The sequence below is a fragment of the Rhinocladiella mackenziei genome, assembly GCF_000835555.1.
Source record: "Rhinocladiella mackenziei CBS 650.93 unplaced genomic scaffold supercont1.5, whole genome shotgun sequence".
In the NCBI taxonomy this organism is placed as follows: domain Eukaryota; kingdom Fungi; phylum Ascomycota; class Eurotiomycetes; order Chaetothyriales; family Herpotrichiellaceae; genus Rhinocladiella; species Rhinocladiella mackenziei.
Window position 1 is genome coordinate 2,856,402 of NW_013550600.1, and position 24,668 is coordinate 2,881,069.

The 24,668-nt window shown below is 50.7% G+C and overlaps 6 protein-coding genes across 6 annotated transcripts; 4 read left to right on the top strand and 2 right to left on the bottom strand.

Moving 5' to 3' along the window:
- Z518_07521 (uncharacterized protein) lies at positions 1-2,304 on the bottom strand (the record flags this gene model as incomplete). The annotated part of the gene is made up of 3 exons (XM_013415650.1): positions 1-1,357; positions 1,412-1,657; positions 1,730-2,304. 3 exons carry the CDS (start codon positions 2,302-2,304, stop codon positions 1-3), a joined length of 2,178 nt encoding a protein of 725 aa, XP_013271104.1.
- Positions 2,305-4,545: 2,241 nt separating this feature from the next.
- Z518_07522 (uncharacterized protein) lies at positions 4,546-5,504 on the bottom strand (the record flags this gene model as incomplete). Its single annotated transcript, XM_013415651.1, has 2 exons — positions 4,546-4,919; positions 4,973-5,504. 2 exons carry the CDS (start codon positions 5,502-5,504, stop codon positions 4,546-4,548), a joined length of 906 nt encoding a protein of 301 aa, XP_013271105.1.
- A 1,477-nt stretch (positions 5,505-6,981) lies between these two features.
- Positions 6,982-9,333, top strand: Z518_07523 (uncharacterized protein; the record flags this gene model as incomplete). The annotated part of the gene is made up of 1 exon (XM_013415652.1): positions 6,982-9,333. The coding sequence occupies one exon, from the start codon at positions 6,982-6,984 to the stop codon at positions 9,331-9,333; it is 2,352 nt and encodes a 783-aa protein (XP_013271106.1).
- A 2,353-nt stretch (positions 9,334-11,686) lies between these two features.
- Z518_07524 (uncharacterized protein) lies at positions 11,687-13,195 on the top strand (the record flags this gene model as incomplete). Its single annotated transcript, XM_013415653.1, has 1 exon — positions 11,687-13,195. One exon carries the CDS (start codon positions 11,687-11,689, stop codon positions 13,193-13,195), a length of 1,509 nt encoding a protein of 502 aa, XP_013271107.1.
- A 3,289-nt stretch (positions 13,196-16,484) lies between these two features.
- On the top strand, positions 16,485-18,491 carry Z518_07525 (uncharacterized protein; the record flags this gene model as incomplete). The annotated part of the gene is made up of 4 exons (XM_013415654.1): positions 16,485-17,531; positions 17,610-17,936; positions 18,037-18,111; positions 18,165-18,491. 4 exons carry the CDS (start codon positions 16,485-16,487, stop codon positions 18,489-18,491), a joined length of 1,776 nt encoding a protein of 591 aa, XP_013271108.1.
- A 628-nt stretch (positions 18,492-19,119) lies between these two features.
- On the top strand, positions 19,120-21,186 carry Z518_07526 (arginine-tRNA ligase; the record flags this gene model as incomplete). Its single annotated transcript, XM_013415655.1, has 2 exons — positions 19,120-19,401; positions 19,459-21,186. The coding sequence occupies 2 exons, from the start codon at positions 19,120-19,122 to the stop codon at positions 21,184-21,186; spliced, it is 2,010 nt and encodes a 669-aa protein (XP_013271109.1).
- Between the last annotated feature and the right edge of the window lie 3,482 nt (positions 21,187-24,668).

Sequence of the window (24,668 nt, forward strand, 5' to 3'; positions counted from 1 at the left end):
TTACCAATAACATCCCCTCTCGGCCAACAGTTTTCTGAAATCTGCACCCATCGCATCAATCACGATTTTCAGCCGTTTTTGCCTTGCCCATGCATCGTGGCTGATCCCTGACTGGGTATCGTCATCCCTCCCTCTTCGACTTTCAACGTGAATCTGCACTGCTCTAGCCTCCTTGGCTCGAAATTGTACGAGTTTGGAGCCATCCACGTCGGAAGTGCTCGACTGCACCACTTCAAGACTCCTTGCCACTGTCCAAGAGACAGACGGGTTCAGAGGAGTGATTGGTGTGGCGTCGAGGAGAGCTTGCCAACGTGCCAGGAACGCACCTGGCCCAGGTGCGGATGATACCTTGGGCGAAAAATCTTCATCGTTTTCTTTGCTGTTGCTGAAAGGAACCAGTGTTGACGCGCCGCTGCGATTGATCGGTGGAGCAGGACTTGGTGGGCGAGAACTCGGCCGACTGGAGGACGAAGAAAAGATCTTTGCGACGGCAGGATTCTTTGAGGGTGGGGATTTTAGAACATTTGCCAAACGTGCGGTTGATTGAGCGTGCATTTTCTCCAGGAAGGACGAGTGAGAATCCAAGATTGGAATGATGCGGGATTGCGTCTCTGGAGGAAGAGAGCTGAAAAGATCGATCAGCGAGAAAGTCAGGCTGCCGGCTCCTTTTTCTGGGGTTTCTGAGCCTTCCTCGAGATGCGAATCCGGTTCGGGATCGCATCTGAACTGTGTGGCTGCATTCTTTGCCCAGTCGAGATACCACCCTGTCAACTCCTTGTCGTTCTTACAACACTGGTGCAAAAACACATGACATGATCGCTGGTGTTTGCGGAGTAATTGCACAAAGTCGCCGACCGTAGGAACAAGTGCTTTGCTAGATTTGTCACTGTGGATCTTAGCCAACTTAATCAGGTCCTTGAGAAAATATTCAAAGTCTGTCAGAGTGGATGATAGGTCAATGGCTTTGTGCATTCGCCTTATGACGGGCTCGTAAGCGTCAACCACTTCTCTTACGGACAGGGTGAGGTAATCTGGAGTGGTTTTGCAGAGGCATTGGATAAGCTGTTTCCGGTCACGGATAGAGAGGTGAATTGAAAGGTATTCCAAGGCATGGCTGTGGTGGGCATCTGTTAACTCGATGGAGGAGCATTTGCTATCCTGGAAGATAGCGGTGACAATCGAGATGGAATTTGTTTGGCTCTCGTTTCGGATCCGATCTTGATCATGTTGCGATTTGGTGACATAGTCTTTGAGAGCTTGAAGTTGTTCTTTGCCAAGTTTGGTTCGCTCCCGCTCAATTTTGGAGGCCCGAGATTCCAGATCCCTGATATCCCAGTTGAGGACTGTGGCGATGATGCTGTGCAGAGACGTAAGCAGGGGTGCGTTGTGAAAACCGGCAATTGAGACTCACGTTTGCACAAGATTCATTCCTTCATCATGGGACTGTGTCCACCCCATCCAGTTGGTCACGCTGGCCACGCTGACTTTGGCAAGGCCCACCTTGACCATAGCGTTAATCATTGAGGCCACATTGCCAATCCGTAATGTTTGCTTCAGGACCATGTATGGGACCAATTTGTTGGCGTTATCGATTAGCTTGAGCAGATATTGTCCTTTTGGCGACAAGATCAGTGTATAATGCATAAAGGAGGCAAGGCTGAGTCAAACGGTTAGTGTGGTTCTGGAAAGGGCCGGATGGGTTATGAAGAAGGCTGACAAAGTGGCTCACTTGACAAGCACAAACTCGTGCACCGCTTTCGTCAACGGTCCATGGTCTTCAAGGTTATCTGTCTCGGCAGTCTTCTGGACCAGCTCGTCCAGAGCATTGCCGTAGATTGTGTCATTCAAAAAGTCACGAAAAGCGCGGGCCAAATCTTCGGCTTGGGTGATGTCGTATTCGTAATTACGGTTCTTGATCTCGGCAAACCCTCCATACGTACCTCGAACGAGATACTCAATGAGGGCGGAGATGGCAGTAGCAAGAGTTTTCCGACTGCCAATGACACCTTTATCATAGCTCTCACTGAGATTGGCTCTTTCGAGGTGTTCGATGATTTCGCGACACTGGACTTTCCACCATTTCTCAGGCAAATTGTTTAGTCCAGGCAGATTCAGGAGGAATCGCGAGACCAAAATCTGCAAAGCCGGGGATGTGGATGGCTTCTTGTCGTGGGTCGTGAAAGGAGGGCCATAGTGGGCAAGGCTACCTGGATATCTGAACTCGCGGATCTCAGCGTAGGTATTGTAATGGGTGAGTATGTCGAAGAGGGCCGCAGTCTGGGAGGATGAAAGGACATTGGCCATGTTGGCGATGGGCCATGAGAGAGAGGCGAGTTTGGACGGCGCAATAGAGAAACACACATCAGGCTGAATATCGAATTTAATACTCGAGGTTGGTCTTTGTCATAACGTCGCGACGGTTACCTAAACAGGCATTCAACCTATTCCTCCCAAGTAGAATTAAGCACTTTCAGGTACATCCGCCCTACCACTGCACTCCATTTGGGGTCTCTGTCTCCTCCTTCAACACCAACTCGCGTTCCTGGTTCCGCGCAGCCTTGAACCGTTCCCATGATCTTGCGGTGCTATCGACAGCTATGATGTGAGATGCGACGACGAATTTCCTTAGGGTGTTCAAACCCTCTCTCACCGTTCATCCGATATCGGCATCTGCCTCCCATATTACCCTACGCCTCTCTCCACAAGCCATCGTTCTTCTCCCAGTCCCTTCGAACGAGATAGCAGCATCAACCATACCAACATCCTCGATCTCAATCTCCGGCGAGGCAGAATCCTTTCGCGCCCTCTGAAAAAATTTTTTCAAATATACAACACGGGCAGGCATCCGCACCTTGCCGGTATTATGCATGAACAAAAGCACTTTTCAACCCACTGTTCTATGACGACTCGGGATTGCAACTCTTCCATCTCAAATCTTCAACGCTGAATTTCATCGGAGGACTCCCCCTCTTTCTTTCCATTCCAGCGTACAATCCTGGGTAGGACCGACAAACATCTCTGCCAACATCTAGGACTCCCCACATCATATTCACCATGGTCGCCTCGCCACAAATTCTTCTTCACCTCGTCTGCAGTGACATGCTTCACCCGTAATCGCTCCACGCCTAACCTGCGATCACCTTTGGGTTCGTCGTGTGTTGCTGCCAAGAAACTCGAGGTTTTGAGCATGGTGGAAGGAGTGAAATAAGGTGAATGGGAGAGCGCCAGTAAGTCGGACCAAATTGTTTTGGATATATGGCCGGAGATCGTGGGAACAGGAGACTGTAAGGCGAGCTGGTGCGATAGGAGACAAATTGGGCATGGATGAAATACCGGAGAGGAACTTCTAATAGGAGGCCCAGACGACTTGCGATGGTGGAAGACAGTGCTAGTGGGAGATATTGCTGCTGGAGCTGGGTAGTCTGGTGGAACAGGGAAAGTATTGACGATGCTAAACGGAGAGGGGTCATCCAAACCTGGCGATTGATCAGGCAGAGTCACAATTCTCTGGACGATTTCACCCGTCCTGTGTTTTGAATGGCCTTGGATAACTGGCTGGTCAGTGGCCGGGAGGATCTGAGACCATGTTAGACGCACGTGACAATCGTGGTCGGTATGTCCTTGTCTGAGATAATCGAGGGCGCTGTATAGAGTCACGGTCCCGATTAGACTGATCAGAGGACATGGGGTCTGGCACTAAGAAGGGGCATGATCATTGGACTGGGGGGAAATATGGGAGTCGACGGTTGGTATGTGATTCCGAATGCATTGTTTTAGGCCAGTCATGTAGTGATTGGCCGGGATAATGAAAGATTGAGTTCACCTGGGAAGCCCTCCGAAGAAAGAGGAGGAACCGCACTCGCGAGGACCGACCGAGTTTGAATTTGGAGTTATATTTGGGTACACCATGATCCCTGGTGGGATCAAAATGCTTCCAACTCTTGACTGCCTTAACAGCACGACGAAGTTGGAAAGGATTTCCTCGCGGCAATGGTCGGGCTTGTTTTACGAGACCGCTACAATATCAGGTTCTTCAGTCTCAAAGAGATGTTGGGTAGTGCTTGGGATTCTGGGTCTATCAACACTAAGAATGCACCATCTGCCGAGGTGAGGTGTGAAGGAAGAGGCTCGTTCGGGAGAAAAGATGAGAAGGGTCGAGTCGGCATCGAGACATTTCACAGTGACAGACAAGGGTTGGGATGTAGAATTGGGGAGGGGATGTGTCAGAGTCGAGGCTGTAGATTCGTCCCGGCATCAGGTAATCATACGAGGTTCACGATAGAAGCGGAAGCGGGCAGGACAACAGGCCATGAAAAGGAGTAGACATCGAAGAAGACATGACGGGATGAAGTTGGGTTACCTTTGGTAGAATTACCGTTTGATTGCTCTCTCGCCCATAGACAATTCCCCTCCCTTTTCATTTCTTCTCCTTGCTATAAATACAGAGCCGTAAAATGTGGTATATCAGTGTTCCCGGCACGCTCCAACCCATATCCAGTCCTCTTGGGATCTTGGTTTACGGTGTCTGTAGGCAGTACTCCGTCTCTACAACCGATTAGGAAACAGAGGTGCGTCTCTTCCTCCCCTAAACAGCCTCAACATCTCCTCTCCCATCCAGATCTTCCTCGACCTTGCAATTCCACTTTCCAAATCTGCGACTCTGCCAGCCTGGATCAACAATCCTTTGCCATTGGCTTCCATTCCCTGGCTCATCAGGTACACCACACAATCAGCAATCTCTTGTGGATCATTAATTGGCACCCCCAAGCCTCGCATCCTCTTCGCCCAATCCTGGAGAGGTTCTCCAGGCTTTCGGCCAGAGATGATGTCTGTCAATGTGATGCCCGGCGCCACCACTGAAATGGCAATTCCCAATTTCGCCGTGTCGTTTTTGAGAGCTCGCATTAACCCCACTACTCCTATTTCCCGTATCAGTCACGCGACAGGACGGAAAGGATAAACGGAGACTGACCGTGTTTCGCCGCACTGTAGAGAGGAGCTCCGGCACTTGCCAGATACCCTGCCAGACTCGCAGTCATGACAATACTCCCTCCCTTTTTCTTCAGGTAGTAAATGGCTAGTTTTGCGGTGTCGTTAGCTGCGTGCATGTCGATGTCAACCGTCCTTCGATCGGGCTCCTGGAGCAATCCATCTTCATCCAACTCATCTTTGAAAAACTGATCCTTGTACTCTGCAATTCCGGCATTGACGAACACAGCCCCAATCGAACCAAATTTGTGGATCCCTGCCTCAAAAGCACCCCGCTGTGATTTCCATGAGGTGATATCGCACTGCTGATACAGGAATCGTGGTGACGAGATCAGCGATTTCGGTGCCGATGGATGAGGTTGCGCCCGGTCGACGACAATGATATTGTTGCCGAGGTCGTGCAGTAAAATGGCCGTTTGCAATCCGATGCCAGCGCTCCCTCCGGTGATGAGAATGGTGCTGTCCTTGGGCCCGGTGAGCTTGTCACGCGACACAGAAAACGCCTCCGTCGCCATAATTTGACCCTGATGAGGTGCCTCAGCCTGGACCAAAATCTCGGAACACGACCAGCTCAACAATCCTGAGGTTGGATGGCACAGCAAACTATCACCAGGTACGGATCAAGAATGAATTCCTCCTTACGCCTGGTTTCCCCGCATCCAGGTCCGCGAATCTCGGGATCTTGATTTCTTGGTGTAGCCGGGGGATCATATTTTCGAGAGCTTTGCCTCGGATCTCGCCATGGCGTCCGGAGCTTCGCGCCCAAGTCATTGACCGATATCGACATCACATCTAAGAACACCTCAAACTTTCTCATGCGACGAGACACGCAAATCTGGTTCCTGACCCCAAAATCCCACGGGAGCTAACTGCAGTCCAAACATCGTAAGTTTTCTTCTTCCCCGACTCATCTCTGTATGCTTTTCTAACTTCATGGTCCCGTTCACAACCTAGCGGTACAAGTCGGGCATCGACACTTCCTCAACTCAACAGCACCGAAATAAGCCACTTCGACGCGTCCACGTCTTGGACCAACACGGCCTGCTGAACAACACCTACGTCATCTACGGATCACAGCTCCCACAGAGACCAATCATCGTATTTAACCTGGAAAAATCATGCCCGTACGAAGAAAGATGTCAACATCCCATTATCACACCCACGCTGTTTGACCTGGCGGGAATTCCGCCACGAAACGACTTCGATGAGACATAATGCCAAAAACGGAAGCTGCGATCCGCACGGCTTGACCCCATACACAATCACACGGCGTTGTAGTTCTGGAGACGGGGCGGATATGAAGGATAGCATGGACTTCAGGGTGTAGGAGGTAGTTCCAGTAAGTAATGGTATATGGTGCTGTGAATCTGATGGGGTATAATTTGAGTTTCGGACTCTGTTTTTCTTTTCTCGTTCAGCACAAAAACCAAAACAATACGTACAAATCTATGCCGATTGTTATGGATGGTTATAGCCTGCAGTACACGGTTCGGTGCACCAACGATACGAGCTCTACAATATGGAGGTAGGTTGCCATCCGGATGGTAGTGTGTGGATACGTTCTATGCTATGCAGCCAAAGGTGAGCTTCACGAGCTGAGACACGAATCTCGTCCGAAGGGTCACACACGCCAAACTACTTTGGAAATGGGAGCCAGGGGCAGGCATCCCTTTTTGTTCAACTGAAAGGTGCACAGCTTGACACCACAATTTCCAGATAGTCAATTCAAGCACAACGTGGCGGATGCGAAGAATTCCAAATAAAATACCTTCCACTCACGTTCTAGTCGTAAATTGTGATCGCTCTCGAAAAGTCTCTGAATTGCGGTGAAGTTGTCGTGTGCGACATCAAACTACGCTATTGTGTTTGTGATCCCCTCTTCCTCTTCGCTCACTCAGAAGTGCTTGTCGTCTCGAAGACCAATATGAGCTACTCCACTACTCCTCAATTCCTTACTAGTACTCCATCCATGTGAGCTCTTTAGAAGCAGTGATGGACCAAAGAAGCGAGCATCGTAATTGGGAAGACTCAAGTTGGCCACGACAGAAAAGTTTAGAGGTAGGAAATGGCCAGGATCAGCCTCGAAAACGACGAAAAATTGCGCTCGCCTGCGACCAATGCCGTATTCGCAAATCGAGATGCGACGGCATCAAACCCGTATGTGGCGAATGTTCTCAACGAGGTAATCGCCCAGATCCGTGTAGGTATAAGACACCCAGTCAAAAAGACCCCGCCCAAGACGAGCAGATCAGAAATCTCCTGGAGCGTGTTCGAGAGCTGGAGCATCGTGAAAGCCTGTATCTACAAGGTCGGGATCTCGATCTGAATCGGCCAGATGAGGGGCGGACGGACTCTGCACCAGAAAATCAACAAGCCTTTCGTGGCGTCGAGTCTGATGTACGGGTAAAGGAAGCGTCAGTGCTTTCGAGCACGCTTTCTTCAATGGTGCCACCGCCGGATGTACCGCAAAGCGCCCCAGAAGAAGTCAGTCCTGTGGACGCAATGGGCGCCAATTCCACCATCGATCCCCCCGAGCAGGAAAATGACGACCGGTACTATGGAAGCTCATCGGCAGTATCTTTCATGCATCAAGTCTACAAAACCATTCTGAATGGAATTCCTCTCACAGGAACAAACTCTGCAAACCGGAACACCGCCAGACAACCGCCAACCCAAGGGGGAGAGAAATTTTGGACACTCCGGCGGATGGAACACCTGTCACTGCTACCACGTCCTTTAATGGATAGAGCACTGGACTGCTACTGGGCGCGCATATATCACTTGTATCCCTTCATCCACAAGCGAACATTTATGCGGGCTTACGAGCAACTCTGGATATCTCAACCGGCGGACACAGAACTTCAAACTCCTGGTGCGGCACTAGGAGGTTCTGTCGAATATGGCCCGAACAGCATCGTCTTCCATTGTGCGTTGAACATGATGCTCGCATTGGCAACTCAATTTATGGACACTCCTCTCGAAGACCGTCGAAGACTTGGAGATCTTTTCGCTGAAAAGGCACGAAATCTCTGCCAGCTTGATCTCTTCGACGATGGCTCCCTGGCCGTAATCCAAACCCTGCTCCTTATGACTCAGTATCTGCAGTCGACTCCTTTTCCTAACAGATGCTGGAATTGCATTGGGATTGCCTGCAGAATGGCACAAGGCCTGGGCCTTTACGTCGAGAACTCACAGTCGATGAAACGATTCAGTCCACTTGAGATCGAGATGCGTCGCCGAGTTTGGTACGGTTGTGTCATTCTCGATGCCGTTGTCAGCATGACCTTGGGTCGACCACTGATGCTCGACAAATATCAGCAGATACCTCTCCCCAGGGCTATTGATGACGAGTATCTCGCTGATCCAGACAGTCAACCAGCTGGTCACATTTCCTGGGTTCATTTCTATGTCCAATCCATCAAGCTGTATGGCATGCTCGCGGATGTCATCTCACAAATGTATGCGAACACAGCAGCGAAGCCAACAGAGTCTCTGGGGTTCAATGACAAGGGCCTAGGGTCTAGCAGCTCCGCCTTTATTCTCGAGATGGATTCTGCCATATCCGAATTCGAAAGACAGATCCCAGATCATCTTCACTGGGATAGGAGGGAGTCACTCCCGGCGAATGTGAAGGCAGTCAACGTGTTTGCCCAGCAGTCGTCGGTCTTACTCGTCCGATTTCTCCACCTTCGCATCCTTCTCTATCGACCCGCCTTCACTCGATATTGTCAGCATATATGTGCGCAGGAAGCCGTGAAACATTCTGAGCAAGAAGCTCCTCACCATGTCACGGACGTATCCCTCGTCGTCGCACGGGGACTATCCATGGCATGTGTCGAGAATTCCATCCGATTGATTGAGCAGGTCCATCTCCGGTCAACAACCACCGCCACAGGAGCTTGGTGGTACAATCTTTTCTATGCCCGGACAGCAGGCATTGTTGTTCTTCTCGCAATGGTCTGTGATTCAATCGTCCGTTCCATCGGTTGGACTAAATTGACCGACGCCTGGATCAAATGTAAAACAGCACTTTCATCCCTCCAGATATTCAGTTTGACCGTAGTGCGGTGTCTCCGAGGCCTGGAAAGGCTGCATCACCATATCCTGAACTTCAGAAATGGGTCGGGACCTGTGGCAGGCATGGATTCAAATATCGGCCTGAACGGCTTCAACACTGCCGGCCAGCAGAATTCCACCAAGCAGACACTTGATGATGGTCACGATCAATTTTTCGTTCCAATCGCCCAGGATTGGTTCGGCGATGATGGCGATTTTGACTGGCCAAATGACCTTGAGGCATCCATGCTCGACAATATCTTCTCCTTGGAAGTCATCAACCCGTAAAGATGGAGGAAGTCGTATCCAAGAATTGACAAACATATTTGTCCGCCTCTGAGGAAATAACTCAGTGCCATTTTGTCAAGAAAATACCCAAGTCCAGTCCTCATGGAACGTGTTCGATATCGATCCAGAGACCTTCTTTCATGTTCAAGGAGACGAGATACCCCTAGACGAGGTTCAAAGGCAAGCCGATAAATTCCATCCCAATCACACACATATCCGGGTGCAGAAAAACATATTCCGGTGACTGGATAATCTTGGGTGTGATATCGTATACGTTAAGGTCTCGAACTTCACGGTCGTACTCCGACTGGTATTTTTGGAGATTCATAGCCATTCCTCTCTGAAGATGTCGCCTTTCGATGAAATCTGTCATTCGATGCATCAGGAGAAGCCCGGTCCAACACACGACGACTTGTTCCGCTATAGCTAGATTCGGAAAGCAGAGGGGAAAAAGGGAAACACGCGGGCGGGCTTGATTCTGGGAGCCGCTGATACAAGGTTGAAATCTCCGGCCAGAAGAGGGCCCTGTCAGAAATGTTGCTCTTGGTCTTTCCCGGACTCCGCGTCCCAGCTCGACAGGCGCAATTTGAAATGTCGACACATCTTCACAAAAGTTAAAATCTTCACGGCCAATGCGTCGCCAGCCCCTGTCATTGCTATTGGATCGGCATCGATCAGATCGGCCTGTTCCATTGTCACGGGTAGACCATGAAGAATCGAGAACGATTGGATTTCCGAGGAATATGGAACATCGCGGCGGAAATATGGCCACGCTTCACTTAATCGAGGTCGAAACACCTTGAATATGTGATAACCACCCATTCGTTCGTGTCAAGGTATCAGCTGGAATCTAGATTCCCCGTGAGCCTGATCGAGTTCTACCGATGGATTTTCCTCATGTCCAAGACTCACCTCGTACACGCCCAATGCCATGATTACAACGAGCGTGGTATCACGGAAGGATTCCTGTTCATCTCGAAGCCTCATCAACGATTCTCTCGTCGCCCTGCTGTACGTCATCGGACTTTCGGACGAGAATCTATGCTTCTTGTCGAAGCACTCGACATGCGCCAACACGAGACCTGTCAGAGCATTGTCGAGGAGAGTATCTGTCGGTGCCAAGCGGCTGTCTCATGGAGCCACGCCGTGGAAGGCAATAAGGTAAAGTCAGTTTCCAGCTGCGGCCACTCCCCGAAAGGTACGTTTCAAAGAACCTGCCATACGTCTGAGGCCAATATACCGTTTCACAGAATGAATGGGGGAGAATTCGAGGCGAAGCCGGAGCCATCATCACGGCTGCTTTGCTTCTGCTGGACGGAACATCGTTTTCTGGCTCTGAAGAGAAGTCGCCGCTGCTGCATTGTTCCCGATCTGAGTGGGATTCTGATTTCTTTGAGCCAGGGTCGACGAGCCGAATATTTGATTTTCGTCGATAGCCGGGACAGTCCACGCCTCGCTTTGCATATTGCCCGCAACCTCGTCGCTGGCCATCACACTGTCGATGTTCGCTCTCTATGCATCACGCAGTGTTTTGCTTCGTACTTAGGTCCTGTCTCCGTGCCCTGCAGAGGCTGCAGGCATTGGAACGGGGAACACCGACCATTCGCACCACCTGTGAGAAAACAGACGTAGAAACAAATACCGTTTATGATGATAGCCAACGGCTCTTGTTTGATACAGGGCCAAAGTATTGGCCAACGTCAACGACTATCTAATATTGTAGCGGGGCGCTACGTGCATGGCTTATGTAAGGGGCAAGCAAGCATGGGTGGGTAGAAAGATGGCGAGAGCATTGAGCCTTTCTTGTAATTAGAGCTTGGTGTGTGTAGTTGCTCAACAGCTTTGGCGACGACATCCTCCCTGCATGACAGGCACTCAAGTGCTAAACCGTTCATCACCTATACAATATGTTTCGCTTGCCAAATTGGGAAGGAATTTGGTCGGAATGTGGTTGCCCCGGATACTCGATACCTCATGCTTTGCACAAATGCTTTCATGAAGCTTAGGCTCATGGAATAAGGTCGAGCGGACGGACAGTAGCTGATATTGAGCATGTATGGACCCCGGACCCCAAGCGACAAACCTCTCTACGACATAATCACGTTCTGATCTTCCCGCATCATAAGCGGGACACAATGTCCGTCCACGTGAGCGGATTTCCACTTTGGTATCCCTCTCATTGGAATACTCGGGTTCGTGCTGACATGCGGACAAAGGGAAACTTTTCGGGTAGTCAAAGTCCCCTTGTCGACAAACTCGATATTTAAAGGTCCCTTCACTCCATACCTTTCAAGAGGACACATGTGTCTGCTCTTTGTCTACGTCCGATTAACCCGAGGAACCACACTCCAACATGGCCGTCCCGACGTACGACGCGGTCTCGCATTTCCCCCTATCATCCAAGGATCCATCCCACCGATTTGAAGTTCACAATCCCGCGACGGGAGAGGTCATCACCACCGTTCAAGGCGGAGGCGTCTCTGAAGTAGAAAAAGCCGTCGAGATAGCGAACAAAGCGTACAACGACGACTGGAGATGGAGATCTCCTCGCGAGCGATCAATGATCTTGCTCCAAGCAGCAGAGCACCTCTCCAAACACGTCCGAGAGCTCTCGGTGCTCTTGTCGATGGAGAATGGAAAGCCCGTGTCCCAGGCCAGCGAAGGTGATGTCCCTTTTCTGATCGCCATCTTCCGTTATTTCGCTTCGCTTATCGACAAATTGCCGGCGGAATTTTATGACCAAGGCAGCATTTACGCTTCTGTCATTCGCGAGCCGTATGGAGTCGTAGCAGGAATTCTCCCCTTCAACTGGCCGCCGATTCATGTCGGCGGCAAAGCCGCTCCCGCATTGGCCGCTGGAAATACCGTCATCATCAAACCAGGCGAACAGGCTCCTCTGACAGTCATGCGTATCGTGGAACTTCTCCAGCAAGTTTTGCCTTCCGGTGTCATTCAGGCCATACCAGCCATGGGACCAGACGTACCTCAAGCGCTGGTCAGGCATCCCGACGTCAAGAAAGTCTCATTTACAGGCTCGACCGGCGCCGGCATCGCGGTGAGCAAACTTGCAGCCGAGTCGATTACCCCGGTGTTACTCGAACTCGGTGGCAAGAATGCATTCATCGTCTTTGATGATGCGGATATTGATTTAGCAGTCCGACACGCGGTTGATGGAGGTTTCTTCAACCAGGGTGAAGCATGCACGGCGGCATCGAGAGTTTTGGTCCAAGCTAAAGTTCACGATGCTTTCGTGGCTGGGATGGCAGCAGCTGTCAAACGAATCAAAGTGGGTGATGGTGCTAGTGATGAGACACATGTTGGGCCTTTGGTCACTAAGGTGCAGAAAGAAAGAGTGGAGGAATATGTTCGCATTGGGGAGGCGGAAGGAGCGAAGATCGAAGCCCAGGCCCCGATACCAGCCGATCCGAGACTGAAAAATGGTTACTACGTGCAGCCCACCCTGTTCACCGGCGTGACAAGGGACATGAGAATTGCAAAGGAAGAGATCTTCGGCCCTGTCGTTAGTGTCACCAAGTTCGACACTTACGATGAAGCAATTTCCATCGCCAACGAGTCCGAATACGGTCTTGTTTGTGGGATCTTTTCCCAAGACATGATCAAAGCCATGAAGGCAAGCAGGCAGGTCGATGCGGGTATGGTCTTTGTTAACAATTACAATCGCGGCCTGATTGGGACGCCGTTCGGAGGAGCAAAGCATAGTGGTTATGGACGGGAGCACTGCATTGAAACGCTCCATGAATTCACTCGGGCGAAGAATATTCGGATTCCGTCGGGCCTTGGAGCTATACCGCCGTGGGGAAAGGTCTCGGAGTTGGTGGGAGATGCATTGCCTCATGTCTAACTTCCCGGCATCAATGATATTGGTATGAATGGTTGGAGCTTAAGGATAAATCCTTTGCAATTTCTCTTGCATGACTTTCTTCAGGAGTTGACCGACGCAAAGAGTATAGGGTTAGATGGACGGAGTACGACGTACTCATTTCGGCAGTGAAGTTGGTTCTTGCGAGGGGCTGAGCCCTGTGTCCCCTTTTATTTTCTTTTTTCTTGCATTTTCCCCCCCTCTCTTTTCCACCCGTTTCAGGGGCCTTTTCGAATTGGGGGAAATCTGGGAACAACTGGGATCCTGAGTACTATTTAGCCTTAATTAGCCTGATCGCCCAAGTCGCCCCTGACCCACGTGATCCGAGGATCTCCACCGGGTGGAAAATAGGGGGCCGCTGTCGCGATCCTTTCTCTTCAGTCGTTGAGCACTCTCTGGATGTTTGAAAGAAAGGATCCGTGAGCGAGACCAATTCTTGTCGGTCACATGGGGAAATGGTATTGAGGACATGCCAGATTTCGGGTTGTGCGAAAAAGCAGAGAATGCTGACTGGTTTTTGCTCGAGACGCCATCAGACCATCTAGATAGACGATCGAGGACCCCGGAGTCGAATGACGCAATTATATTGTGTCACCTCGTTTTGACAACCGAGCTCAGTTTGACAGCATGGCGCAATTGTAGCAAGGTTTCCTCTAGGATCCTCAAATTTGGACCCTTTGACTCTAGAGCTCGCTCCTACATCGGAGCCCATGGCAACCTGACATTCTTGAGGTCTCTAGCGCTGCTCGAAGGTAAGGAAACACCGGGCTGCGAACGATTGGCGCTCTCAACGAATCATACCACGTGAGACTTAGTGAATGCAGGCGAGCCCCGTCCTCCGTGGATCCATTTCGGCTACCAGCCGCTTCCAGGCATTATTGTGTTAGCATCCTCGCGGACTGAGAGGACCCTCAGGGTAGACCGTCGCCTAACTCGATTCTCGCCTTATGATATGAGGGAGATCTTTCCCCTTGTGTAGCAATGGACTCAACAGGGATCCGCACAACTTGCGGTGAGAAAGATAGCTTCGCCGCATCGTTGAAATATATAGGTCTGACAACTTTGCTGATTTGCAAATGGGTATTCTCCCCCCGAGAGGGTCTGTTTCATATATGCCCGATTCCATGTTTCACTGGAGGATCAGCGATGTGGTTAACATCTTCTTGAATCCTTTCTGCGTACTATATATAGTGGCAGATTCATGCGTTGTCGTTGAGAGAAACTCTAGGGAGGAACCATTGAGCGCCAAAGTACACAGTCTCCACTGAACTGCCTAGGGGTTTAACTAGGGGCACAAGGGCTGCCTTTTCATCTCTCACCTGCTCTATTTGAAGATTGCCTGCTGAGGGAATTTCCGGCTTGTTCTTCGCTTACCCGGGGAACCAACTAACAGCCGTTCCGGGCATGGCGGGTCCTGGCAAACATCCCTTCCACTTACAGTATTACCAAAAGAGAATACTAATTAGTGCTGCTAGTCGGAGCGTCTGGTAATCTCGAGATTCACACAGCTGGCATTTGCATTCGCTTCCGCCCTGGTCTGGGCTGCTTTGTTATTGCTGGAACCGGCTTTGTTGTCGGCCTAGTTGTCGCCACCATGGCATACCCATCCAGACTGTCCTCCAAAAAAGAGACCGAGGCTTGTAATGCAAGCTAGTCAATGGGCCAGTCTCATCTATTTCGAAATCCTCTGCATGTATGTACGGAGGTTTGTGGAGACAGTGCGCTTGTCATTGGTTTATCAAATACTTTGTGCTGCCTTTGTTGACTCGGCTGATCGATGCGGCGTTGACGGTCAGCGGCGAACCGAGTCAGGGTTTGTTTTGTGTCGCACGCATAGCCATGGCCAACAAAGCAAGGAGCATTTTTGAACAATCCGACGCCTTCGTAATCTTGTTGCAAAGGCAACCACCTCCACAACAAGTTCCATCGCACAAGTCTCAGAACGGTGTCACAGCGGTGCGTTGTTGATTCTCCTCCAAGTTGGATCTAGATCTTTATCTAGCCAATTCGGTTCCCTTTTTCGGCAGGGGTCGCCACAGATTCGGGCTTAGGGTCACCTGTCAGCTAAACCTCCGAGCTCGTTTATTTGCAAATGGCAGAGAGTGCCTGAGAGGAAGAAACCCATCCAGTTTTTGGGTCAGGCAACTGAACTAGCTATCCTCTCTCGAAAATTTTTGCCTTGCGAGGATCTCATCCTTCATTTGCTGCTTTACCAGTCAATTCCATGTCGATGCGCCAGCTGCGCCACAGGAAAATCTTGATCCCGACGCACCGATGCCCAAGTATCCATTCTTGGAACCTCCAATCCAACAACTGGTACACCTATCTTCCCGAGCAGTGAAGCTGAACAACGCTGACACCTAACGATAGCCTCCCCCCAAAAGAAAAACAGTCTATGTTTGGCAATGCGTGAGTATCTGTCAGAGATTTGCTGAGCATCCGCTAACCGCGCGAGCACGCAGTGCCAGTGTGGAAAATCTGGAATTCCCATTCAAACAAGCCTGTGTCCTGTGTGCCACATCTCGAGGTGTGCGTATTGTAAGACTACCAAAATCGGACCGCGGTAGGCTGAAATCACCAGCGCGGTGATGCTAGAGAAACATCGCTCGACCCGAGCCCCATCTGGATTGGACCAATGCGCTTTGTGAGTTTTCATCCTAGGATTGCCTTGTTGGGTATCTTCCCTGACTCAACGCCCTATAGTGAATGTACATACAGCACCAACTAGCAGGGCGTTCAGGGGGAATAGAGAAAAGAACGTGGGAGCCTTTTTGACGGAACTTAGAACGTATATGGTCGTTAGTCGCCATTTCCCTCGGATTTTGTCATATCAACCAAAAGTTCCCTGGTGTTCACTTTGACACAAGACACCTCAACTCGACTGTGGGCTTCGCAAGGAGTACCCGTGAAAACTAATCAAAGTTCTTTCCAAGACTCTCCCATACGATGTGGTTTCTTTTGATTCCTTTACCCCGTCTTATGTCGTTCCGAATCGACTAAATAAGTCGGCCCTTGCGATCTTTGGAAGAACAACGTCTATGAACAAGTCGCTCTAATCGATTATGAGATTTTCCAGACTGGCTTGACGTCTGTTGATATAGCCCATATTTCGACCCTCGCGGCGTCTTGTGCTCGCGCTAGATCCATCACATGTGAGGGTCAGCATCGCATCTAACCAGGATAGCCATACTAATATCGTCGCACGAGCCACATAGCATCCCGGTTAACTCAGCCACTCTTAAGATCTAGGAGCGACAGGTGGCTTAGCGAGATGGATTTTGACGGCAAGGGTCGCCGGTGGGTGGGTTCTGAGACAGAGTGGCCTGAGGAGTTCTCCACGCCTCGAGATCTGCACGAAGATGACTTCCTGTGTGAGGTCAAGAGGGATAATGATGCCGATAAAGATGATGTCAACGTTGTTTTGACCAATTACGGGGATGCAGCCTCGTTGACCGCGGACGAGGTGCTGGAAGACTTTGGTCGAGGCGTCAGCCTCCAAGATGTAGAAGATGCCATAGGTCCAGCAGGCCACAGAAGGGCAGCGTGGCTGGATGACCGAACTTATAGGATTCATCATGACCGGGCTTATAAGTATCCCATCCTCGATGGGAGCGGAGACAGCAGGCAATACGCCAACCCCTTGACGGGAACTGGACTTCTGCGAGCCTTGCGGGAGCTGCGGTTCAATCACTCGTGCTTCCCTGACGCCCCGAGACGACTGATCTATATCACCGATCTGGATCCTGCTTTCGTTCATGCTCTTGCGGCAACCGCCTCCATCCATCAAACCCCGGTGTTGAAAGATGCCATCCATAAGCACCTTGAATCTCATACCTCGATTGCGGTGAAAATCCCTTCTGAGGGATTTCTCACTTTCCAGTTGAACCTCCATCTGCCATTCTTCTTACTGAGGAAGGCCAAACCCCCGGATGATCCTGTCGGAGGTATCAATACGAAGCCACGGAGACGGTGGACAGCTTTACCATTCCTGAGGCTAGAGCGCTCCCGGTTTCAGGACCAAGAGTCAGAGGGGGTCTGGGGCATTCATGATGCTCACATTTCTGTTGTTGTTGCCGGATCACACGACCTCCGATATACCGCCTACGGGTTCGTTGACACCGAGATTGACGGCTACCTGACCGACTGCGAAGAAGAAGATCTGAGATTTGACAGGATAGCAGGAGGGGAGATTGAAGCCGACACTCCTATATGGAGGGCCCGGGACTATTATCTGAAAATCTTCGAGATTCGGATAGACAAGGTCCGAGAAGAGTGGGAGTATTTGATGCACAAGCTGGAGCCGGGTGTCCAGCAATATGTAAGTGGTCCCTAGTCATCAAGGACATCCCTGCCTGACGAATTCCGCATCGGACGTCAGCTGACTTTTTTGCATCAGATGGCAGACCACCCATTTACGGTATCTTGCCGCTCTGCACTTGCAGGAGAGCGATCCGCAGAGATGAAAGAAGCGTTTGACTGGGCTCTCCAAACAATGGGCCTCCTGCGTCGGCTACATGGCGTTCTCTCGGACACTGTTGACGCGTGGGCATCATTTAGTTCCCCCGGTGAAGACATTGGGTACTTTCAGAGCTCTCCAGCAGCTCCCATCTCGCAACAAGCTCGCCGATCTCTCCGTGCAGTCAGGACGACCTTCCGTGAACTTCATGGTTATCAAAAGAGATTGGCGCTTTTGATCGTAAGCTGTTCAGACTTTTCGGAAACTGTAAGTGAACCCAAAAAAAAAAAAAAAAACACCCTTCAATCCCCAATTGTCCACCAGAACTGTGATCAACGAGAAAATTGGCTAACTTGGGGAAATATAGTTGAACTTTCATTTGAAGCTGGAGGGCAAAGAATCCGCTGACTACCACGGGGTAAATTCAGAGGTTGTCCTTTCGGTAAGTTGAGATGGACTTAACAGCGGGGTATATAGCTAACGGCCGGCACGCAGCTCTTCTATCCTGTGGCATTGGTGGCTGCTATTTTTAGCGTGAAGCCGGAAGCCATACCCTTCGACATGAATCCCAAGTCTTTTTTTCTTGCCACTCTAGCAGCGATAATCATTGCATATACCATACGAGCTGTTGTTCAACGTCTTTTAGCATCGTGGCCGTCTTTACGAAGAACAGTGACCGCCATTTGGGCCGTTCCACTCAGGGGTAAGGTCACCGACAAGCCTCGAGGGCGTGAAGGCCAAGATGGATTACCGCCGGTAGCCTCTACACGCTCTCGAGGAAGAGCGGCGGACATGGAGCTGGCACGGGAACAAGGACATTAAGTGGGCAGTATGCCGGGAGCCTGATACCTACAGCCAGATGACCATCAAATCTGTTTAACTCGTGAACCGATCTATTCGGTCAGATCTGCGCAGCTCCCGACCCAAACGGACTAAAAAGCCGCTTTCAATGACAAAACATTCAAGGGATGATTTTGGCTGGGAATGTCTTTCTTGGGTTCGTCAAGCTTCATCCGATGCCTTGAATATCTGATCGGCATACGTGGTTTGGATCAAAGATGGAAGATGAGCAATGCTGATGGGTTTTGCATTGATTGGAAAAACCAACGAACGTCTGCAGCGCCTGAACTGCCCGATATGTGTTATCTTCTGAGTGGCTCAATACCTCGACGCCTCCCCTCATTCTGGTTCGCCTCGCATTTCTTCAGAAGCGACCCGCGTCTGGACTGGCACACCACCATGGCGGCGTCTCCCAATCAATTATCTGTCTCTCTGCTGAATTGTATCACCGTGCAGCTGACCTTGAAGATAAAAAACGGAATTTCAGGCGGTTCCCGGCGGTCCTCTATCGTTCAGGATTTGAAAAGAGCCTCATAATCTCCATCCATTTCAGTCGACATATGGCGCTCTAGCTGGAACACAAATCCGGACCAGAAGACATACCATTATCATGACGACCCTCGACCTCGGCGGGCTTACATCCAGGCTGGGGGACCTGGGACTGGGTCCCATTCCTGACTTCCCGGAGCCTCATATGCTGAACAAACCACTCGATATTGGCCGTTCCTACCTTGCGGATATCCTTCGCAACCTGGTCCAGTGCGATTTGCCCACTGCTTATAATTGTATTCAATGGCCCAACGATATCTTCACAGCAGACTTGACGGTCCCCCTTCCGAGGCTCAACCATGGTGCAGATCCCACCGCATTTGCGATGGATCTCATGGAGAGGGTACGATCCAGCCTCACGTTCGTCACTCTCGGTTGTTAATCTGACTGCTCCGCACAGTTCCCAGAATGCCCCCTTTTTATCTTTCCTCTCCAAGATGGCGTGCATCTCCGGATCATGTTCCGGTCTAACACGCTTCCCCGTCTTCTTCTCCCCTACATCGACGACCGCAAAGAGACTTATGGTAGAGACACCGCGATGGGTCTTCGCGACCCGGCTTCGCCTGATCTCGGCTGCAAGAAGCTTGTCATTGAATTTTCCTCCCCAAACATTGGCAGTGAATTTCATGGCAAACACCTCCGGAGTACGATCATCGGGGCTTATATTGCTAACCTATACACAAACATGGGGTGGGATGTGGTCAAGGTGAACTATCTTGGCGATTGGGGGAAACACATCGGTCTCCTGGGAGCCGGGTGGGAAAGATTTGGCTCGGAAGAACAGTTCCAGGCCGATCCAGTCGGGCATATGCTCGGGGTGTACAACCAAATCGATGAACTCTTTCGGCCCGAGCAAGCTGCCAGCCGAGCCGCACGAGATAAGGGCGAAGATCCCGCCAGCATTGAGAACCAAGGGCTGTTTGCAGAAAGGAATGCCTTCTTCAAAAGGATGGAGGAAGGGGATGAGCAAGCGATCACATTGTGGAAACGTTTCAGAGACGTGAGCATCGAGCACTATACCACACTGTACCGGCGTCTGAACGTCAGCTTTGACGAGTATTCTGGCGAGTCGCAATTCAATCCCGACACCATCGCCGAGATAGAAGACATGCTTAAGAACAAGGGACTATCTGAAGAAAGCGACAGATCATGGGTGGTGGATCTCAACCGACATACTGGGAAACCGGGCAGAGTGATCATCCGCGATCGAAATGGAAGTGGAACTTACGCCCTCAGAGAATTAGCCACGGTCTTGGACCGCTCCCGCAAGTACTCTTTCGATAAGATGATATACGTGGTTGCCGACGATCACAATATGCATTTTCAGCGCATCAAGAAGATTCTGGAACTGATGGACATGTCAGATCTCGCGCACAAATTAGAGCACGTTCACTTCAACAAAAGCTCACAGATGTCAGAAGTGGTGGGCCAAGGACATATGCTAGGTGGGGTTCTTGACCAGTGCCAAAATGCCATGGTGGAATCGCTACGGGCGAATCCCGACAAGGCTGCCTTGCTCGGTGACACAAACGAATCCGCAGCCGCATTGGGAGTCTCGGCTCTTCTGGCCCAGGAGCTCTCCGCCAAACGTGCCTCACACCATTCCTTTGCCATCGACCAGATGACTGCCTTCGAACGCGGCACCGGTCCCGAACTACAATACTGGCATGCGAAGCTTTGTTCCATCCTCGAAACAACAAACTCAAACTCAAGCGCGCTTTCTGACGAAGATTTTGCCCCCGTCGAAAAAGGACAAAACACGGACCTTCTTCGTCTATTGGCTCAATATCCCGACGTCACCAGCTTGGCGTATGAAAAATTGGAACCACCCACTGTAATGAATTATCTTGTGAGCATCACCGATCAGCTATCTATGTGCCTCGAAAGCAAGTTGAATCCAGCGGAAAGTGAAGACGCTCTAGCAGAAGCACCCGCAGAAGCACACGAACAAAGAGCAGCCGAAGTCCCAGAAGAAGTCCAGGGAGAAGGCCCAGGTGAGATTCAAGACCAGTTGAATCTCACACCAGCCGAAACGGTCTTGTTCGAGGCTGTTCGACAGGTCCTCGAAAATGGCATGAAATTGCTTGGAATTACGCCAGTGACGAGGTACACTCTTAGTTGCTCCTGACGATATCTACATACTGACACATCGACAGAGCCTAAGGCAACAGAACATCGAGACTAAGAGGAAGAGGAATGGCCAACGAAGTTACGATTTTACGACATATCGAGAAACGTTTTGTATTGTTCAGCCATGCTCCTTTGTGTTGATTGATACGTTTGCTCACGGTACCGTTTCTGCTGTTTTGTTGGGTCTTGTTGATCTCGCATGGGCTTCACCATCATAGGCTTCATCATCATAATAAACTTGTCATATAGGTTGCAATATGAAATTGGCATGATTCAGGCTGCCGATATGACGAAAGCGGCTGAGTGTTCAAACCAATAGAGGAATTGCCGATTGACTTGCAGGTGGGAAGTCGGCAAGATCTAGCATCCATAGATCAATCCCCTTATTCATCGCAATTGGTAGCCGTGTTATACCGAACAAGGCAACGTGGCACTAGATTAGCGGGCCTTTGCGATTGCCTTTTTGTGCACCAGGGCACCAGGGTCCCGTGCCCAACGGGGCGCAGTGCATATACTAGGCCTCTATGCGCCTTGCGGGAGCGGAAACCGCCTTCTACCCGGGTCCAGGGATACTACGCAGAGGATGTCTAAAATTGTCCGAAATGTCCTTTCGCTCCAGTCGGGTAAGCTCTCAGCGGAGTTTAGTCCTCCCCCTTTCGGCATTCGTTTTTGAACGCCTATATGGAATCGGTGTGAGAAGGTTTGTTCTCGGGGTTCTCACCTTACCCGGCGAGCCAGATCCATCCCCAAGGGATCCAGCGGTCGGTCCGAGGCATGACTTCGACCGTCAATTTGCCCGTGCGGAACTTGTAAGCCTCAAAGCCAAATAGTGTGAGGGATTCACACCTGTCTTCATGTCTCCAAATTGTCGATCCCGTGGCCTCGACTTCGCAGACTGGGGCTTGAAGGCTCAAGACAACTCTCCTTTGGTGCAGCAGTCTCGGACTTGATATGTGTCGATTCTGATTACTAGCGCTCCCTAGGGCAACGATCATGCACAACTTCAAGCTTAGGACACTTCGAGCAGGCGATTCGGCTTTTTCAATCCTTGTGCCGGTGGCTACCGTACATGACGTTAACGGCCACTTCGGTCAACACCAGCGAAGCCAGGGAACTGCATGGGCCTCTGGCCCGGTTGACCGAATAGCTCTTCTGGACATGGTCTCGACACGTTCAGTGATTGGCAAGACCCCGCCCCGGTCCATCTTGGGCTTCGGGACGTATGGATACTGCCTCCTCACTCGATCCGCCATCATCAAGGCTGAATCTGAGAACTGGGGCATTGGAACGTCGTTGTAGTTCAGCGTAGACGTTTAACTAACTAACGTTGTCAGTGTGAGTATTGGTATCAAAACGAAGATGATGCTGTTTGTGAACTGCGTCAGGAAGAGGACATCCGCTCCGAAGACCAATTGGGGGTGGCCCAGGTCATGGTCGGCACACATGTCGATTTGTGTTTGATTCTCAGGATCGAGGTCAAGGCGGAGTTCAATTGGCACACGGAGATCATGGACGAGCCGAGCATTCTTGAGGAATTGCCACCTCTTTACCCTCCGTAGCACTACTACGTATGGAAACACCTCAAGCACGCCAAGCGTGAAATCGATTCGTGCGAGAGGTGTTGGCTCCGTAGTGTAACAAGCATTCTCCATGGTCATTATCGCCAGATTCCGCACACGACCATTCAGGCGCACGAGTCAGAGAGCACGCACCTCTTACTTGACGCCGCGCCGGGTCAAAGCAGCTGAATGAGCCCAGCCTGGGTCCCTGGGGCCAATTCTGTGTCCTGGATGGTATCCAAACTTGGAACGAATCAATCGCTAGTCCTCGATTGTTCTCAACCATGATCGCAAAATCGACATCTTTACGCTCACTCAGGCGAGCGGACACGTTGCAGGAGTATGGAGTTTCGGCATTGGAATAGCTGGATGATGCGCTCTCAGGATGCTCGACTCGACTCAACCTTCTTCGGAGTACCAAGGTGAGCAATGCGCTTGATCATTGGATATAATCTGGCCGATCGACACCTGATCTCCCGCTTTGGGTGTGATGGTCGGATACAGCGGGAATGCATTTTATTCTCAGCTTGGTGTACGACAGGGAACATGCATCGTCAAAATGATGCATTGATGCTCACGAAGGCGGCTTATCAACTTCCCATGTCGTTGATTCTCGAGCTGGCTCTGTCCAGAAAGGCGATTTCCGATGTTCAGAAGTCTGAGGAGCCCTTGGTTCTGAGTAGAGGGGGGAGAAAGTGGTCAGACGAACTCCTTACGTCGTCGTTACAGTCGGAAGACCCAAGTAGAACGATCAAAATGCACCTAGCCGTCCTGCCGTGCTCGCCGGTCAGTCAGGATATTTTGTAGTAGTGCAAAACGTGCTCACCGCTATTTGAAGGGCGCTTAATGATTCCATTCTAAGGACTCACCCTGCCACAAATGAGTTATTGTAGAAAGTAGCTCCCAACAGATAGAAAACTACTCATTGAACTCGCAATAAGTCTGCCCTCGACATGGAAGGTCATGCCTCCGAAGGGGAGGTGAAGCCCTGGACAGCAAAGCTGTGTGCATGGCCCCAAACTGTATTGACCTGGGAGGATTAACCATATATGTAGACATCATCAGCATTGAGATTGATGATGTTCCGATATCGCTCATAGCACATCACGCCGTACATGATCGAACCTTTTCGTAGGACTGGCAGCCTTCGTTGGCGGACCCAAGGTCAGTGGATCATATACAGCTTGCGTCTTTAGCTTCTTGTGCGAGCCGAATTCGGACATGAATACCGACATGGGAAAAGAGCCATAAACCAGCATGATCTCGGGGCTTTGTCGTCCATGAACTCCAGATTCTCCTCCCGAAAAGCTGGCCACTTTTTTTTTTTTCAATCGGTGTTGGATGTCGAGTAGATCACGTGCACTCGTCCTGCTTAAGCAGTCACGTGAATTGATTTTGTTGTTGAATCACATGTTGTTTTCATGTTTGGTCTCAATTTTCGCGGGTAACCGAGTTAGCATCCCGTCTTTAATTTTTGTCTGGTACGTGGGGTGGGTGCATTGGTGCCCAATGCAATGCCGCCAAAGGGCAAGAAGAAGGCGACTGTTTTCGTCTGGACGTGTGTAAGATCCGTACACGCCCTCTCTCTGGAGCCAGCATATCAAGGAGCTAATTCAACACCAAGTCCAAATGTGGCCAGTATCCAATAAATATCACGACCAATAGGTGCCCCAATTGCTCCCATGTTCGATGCCAGCAATGCAAGGTGGACAAAGTAGTCAAATGACCGGATCTGGGATATCGGCTCGTTCATCTTGCGCCAGATCGGGCGGCCTCTCTGGGAAAGTCTTCCCATGTTCCCAGCCATTCACGACTTACAGTGAGAGAGGACCACGCATCAGCCCTGCTCAGGTTAATAGCGAGCCCAACGCCTTGGAATCCGGATTGCGTTGATATAGACAATGGCCAGCATTTGGCTTGG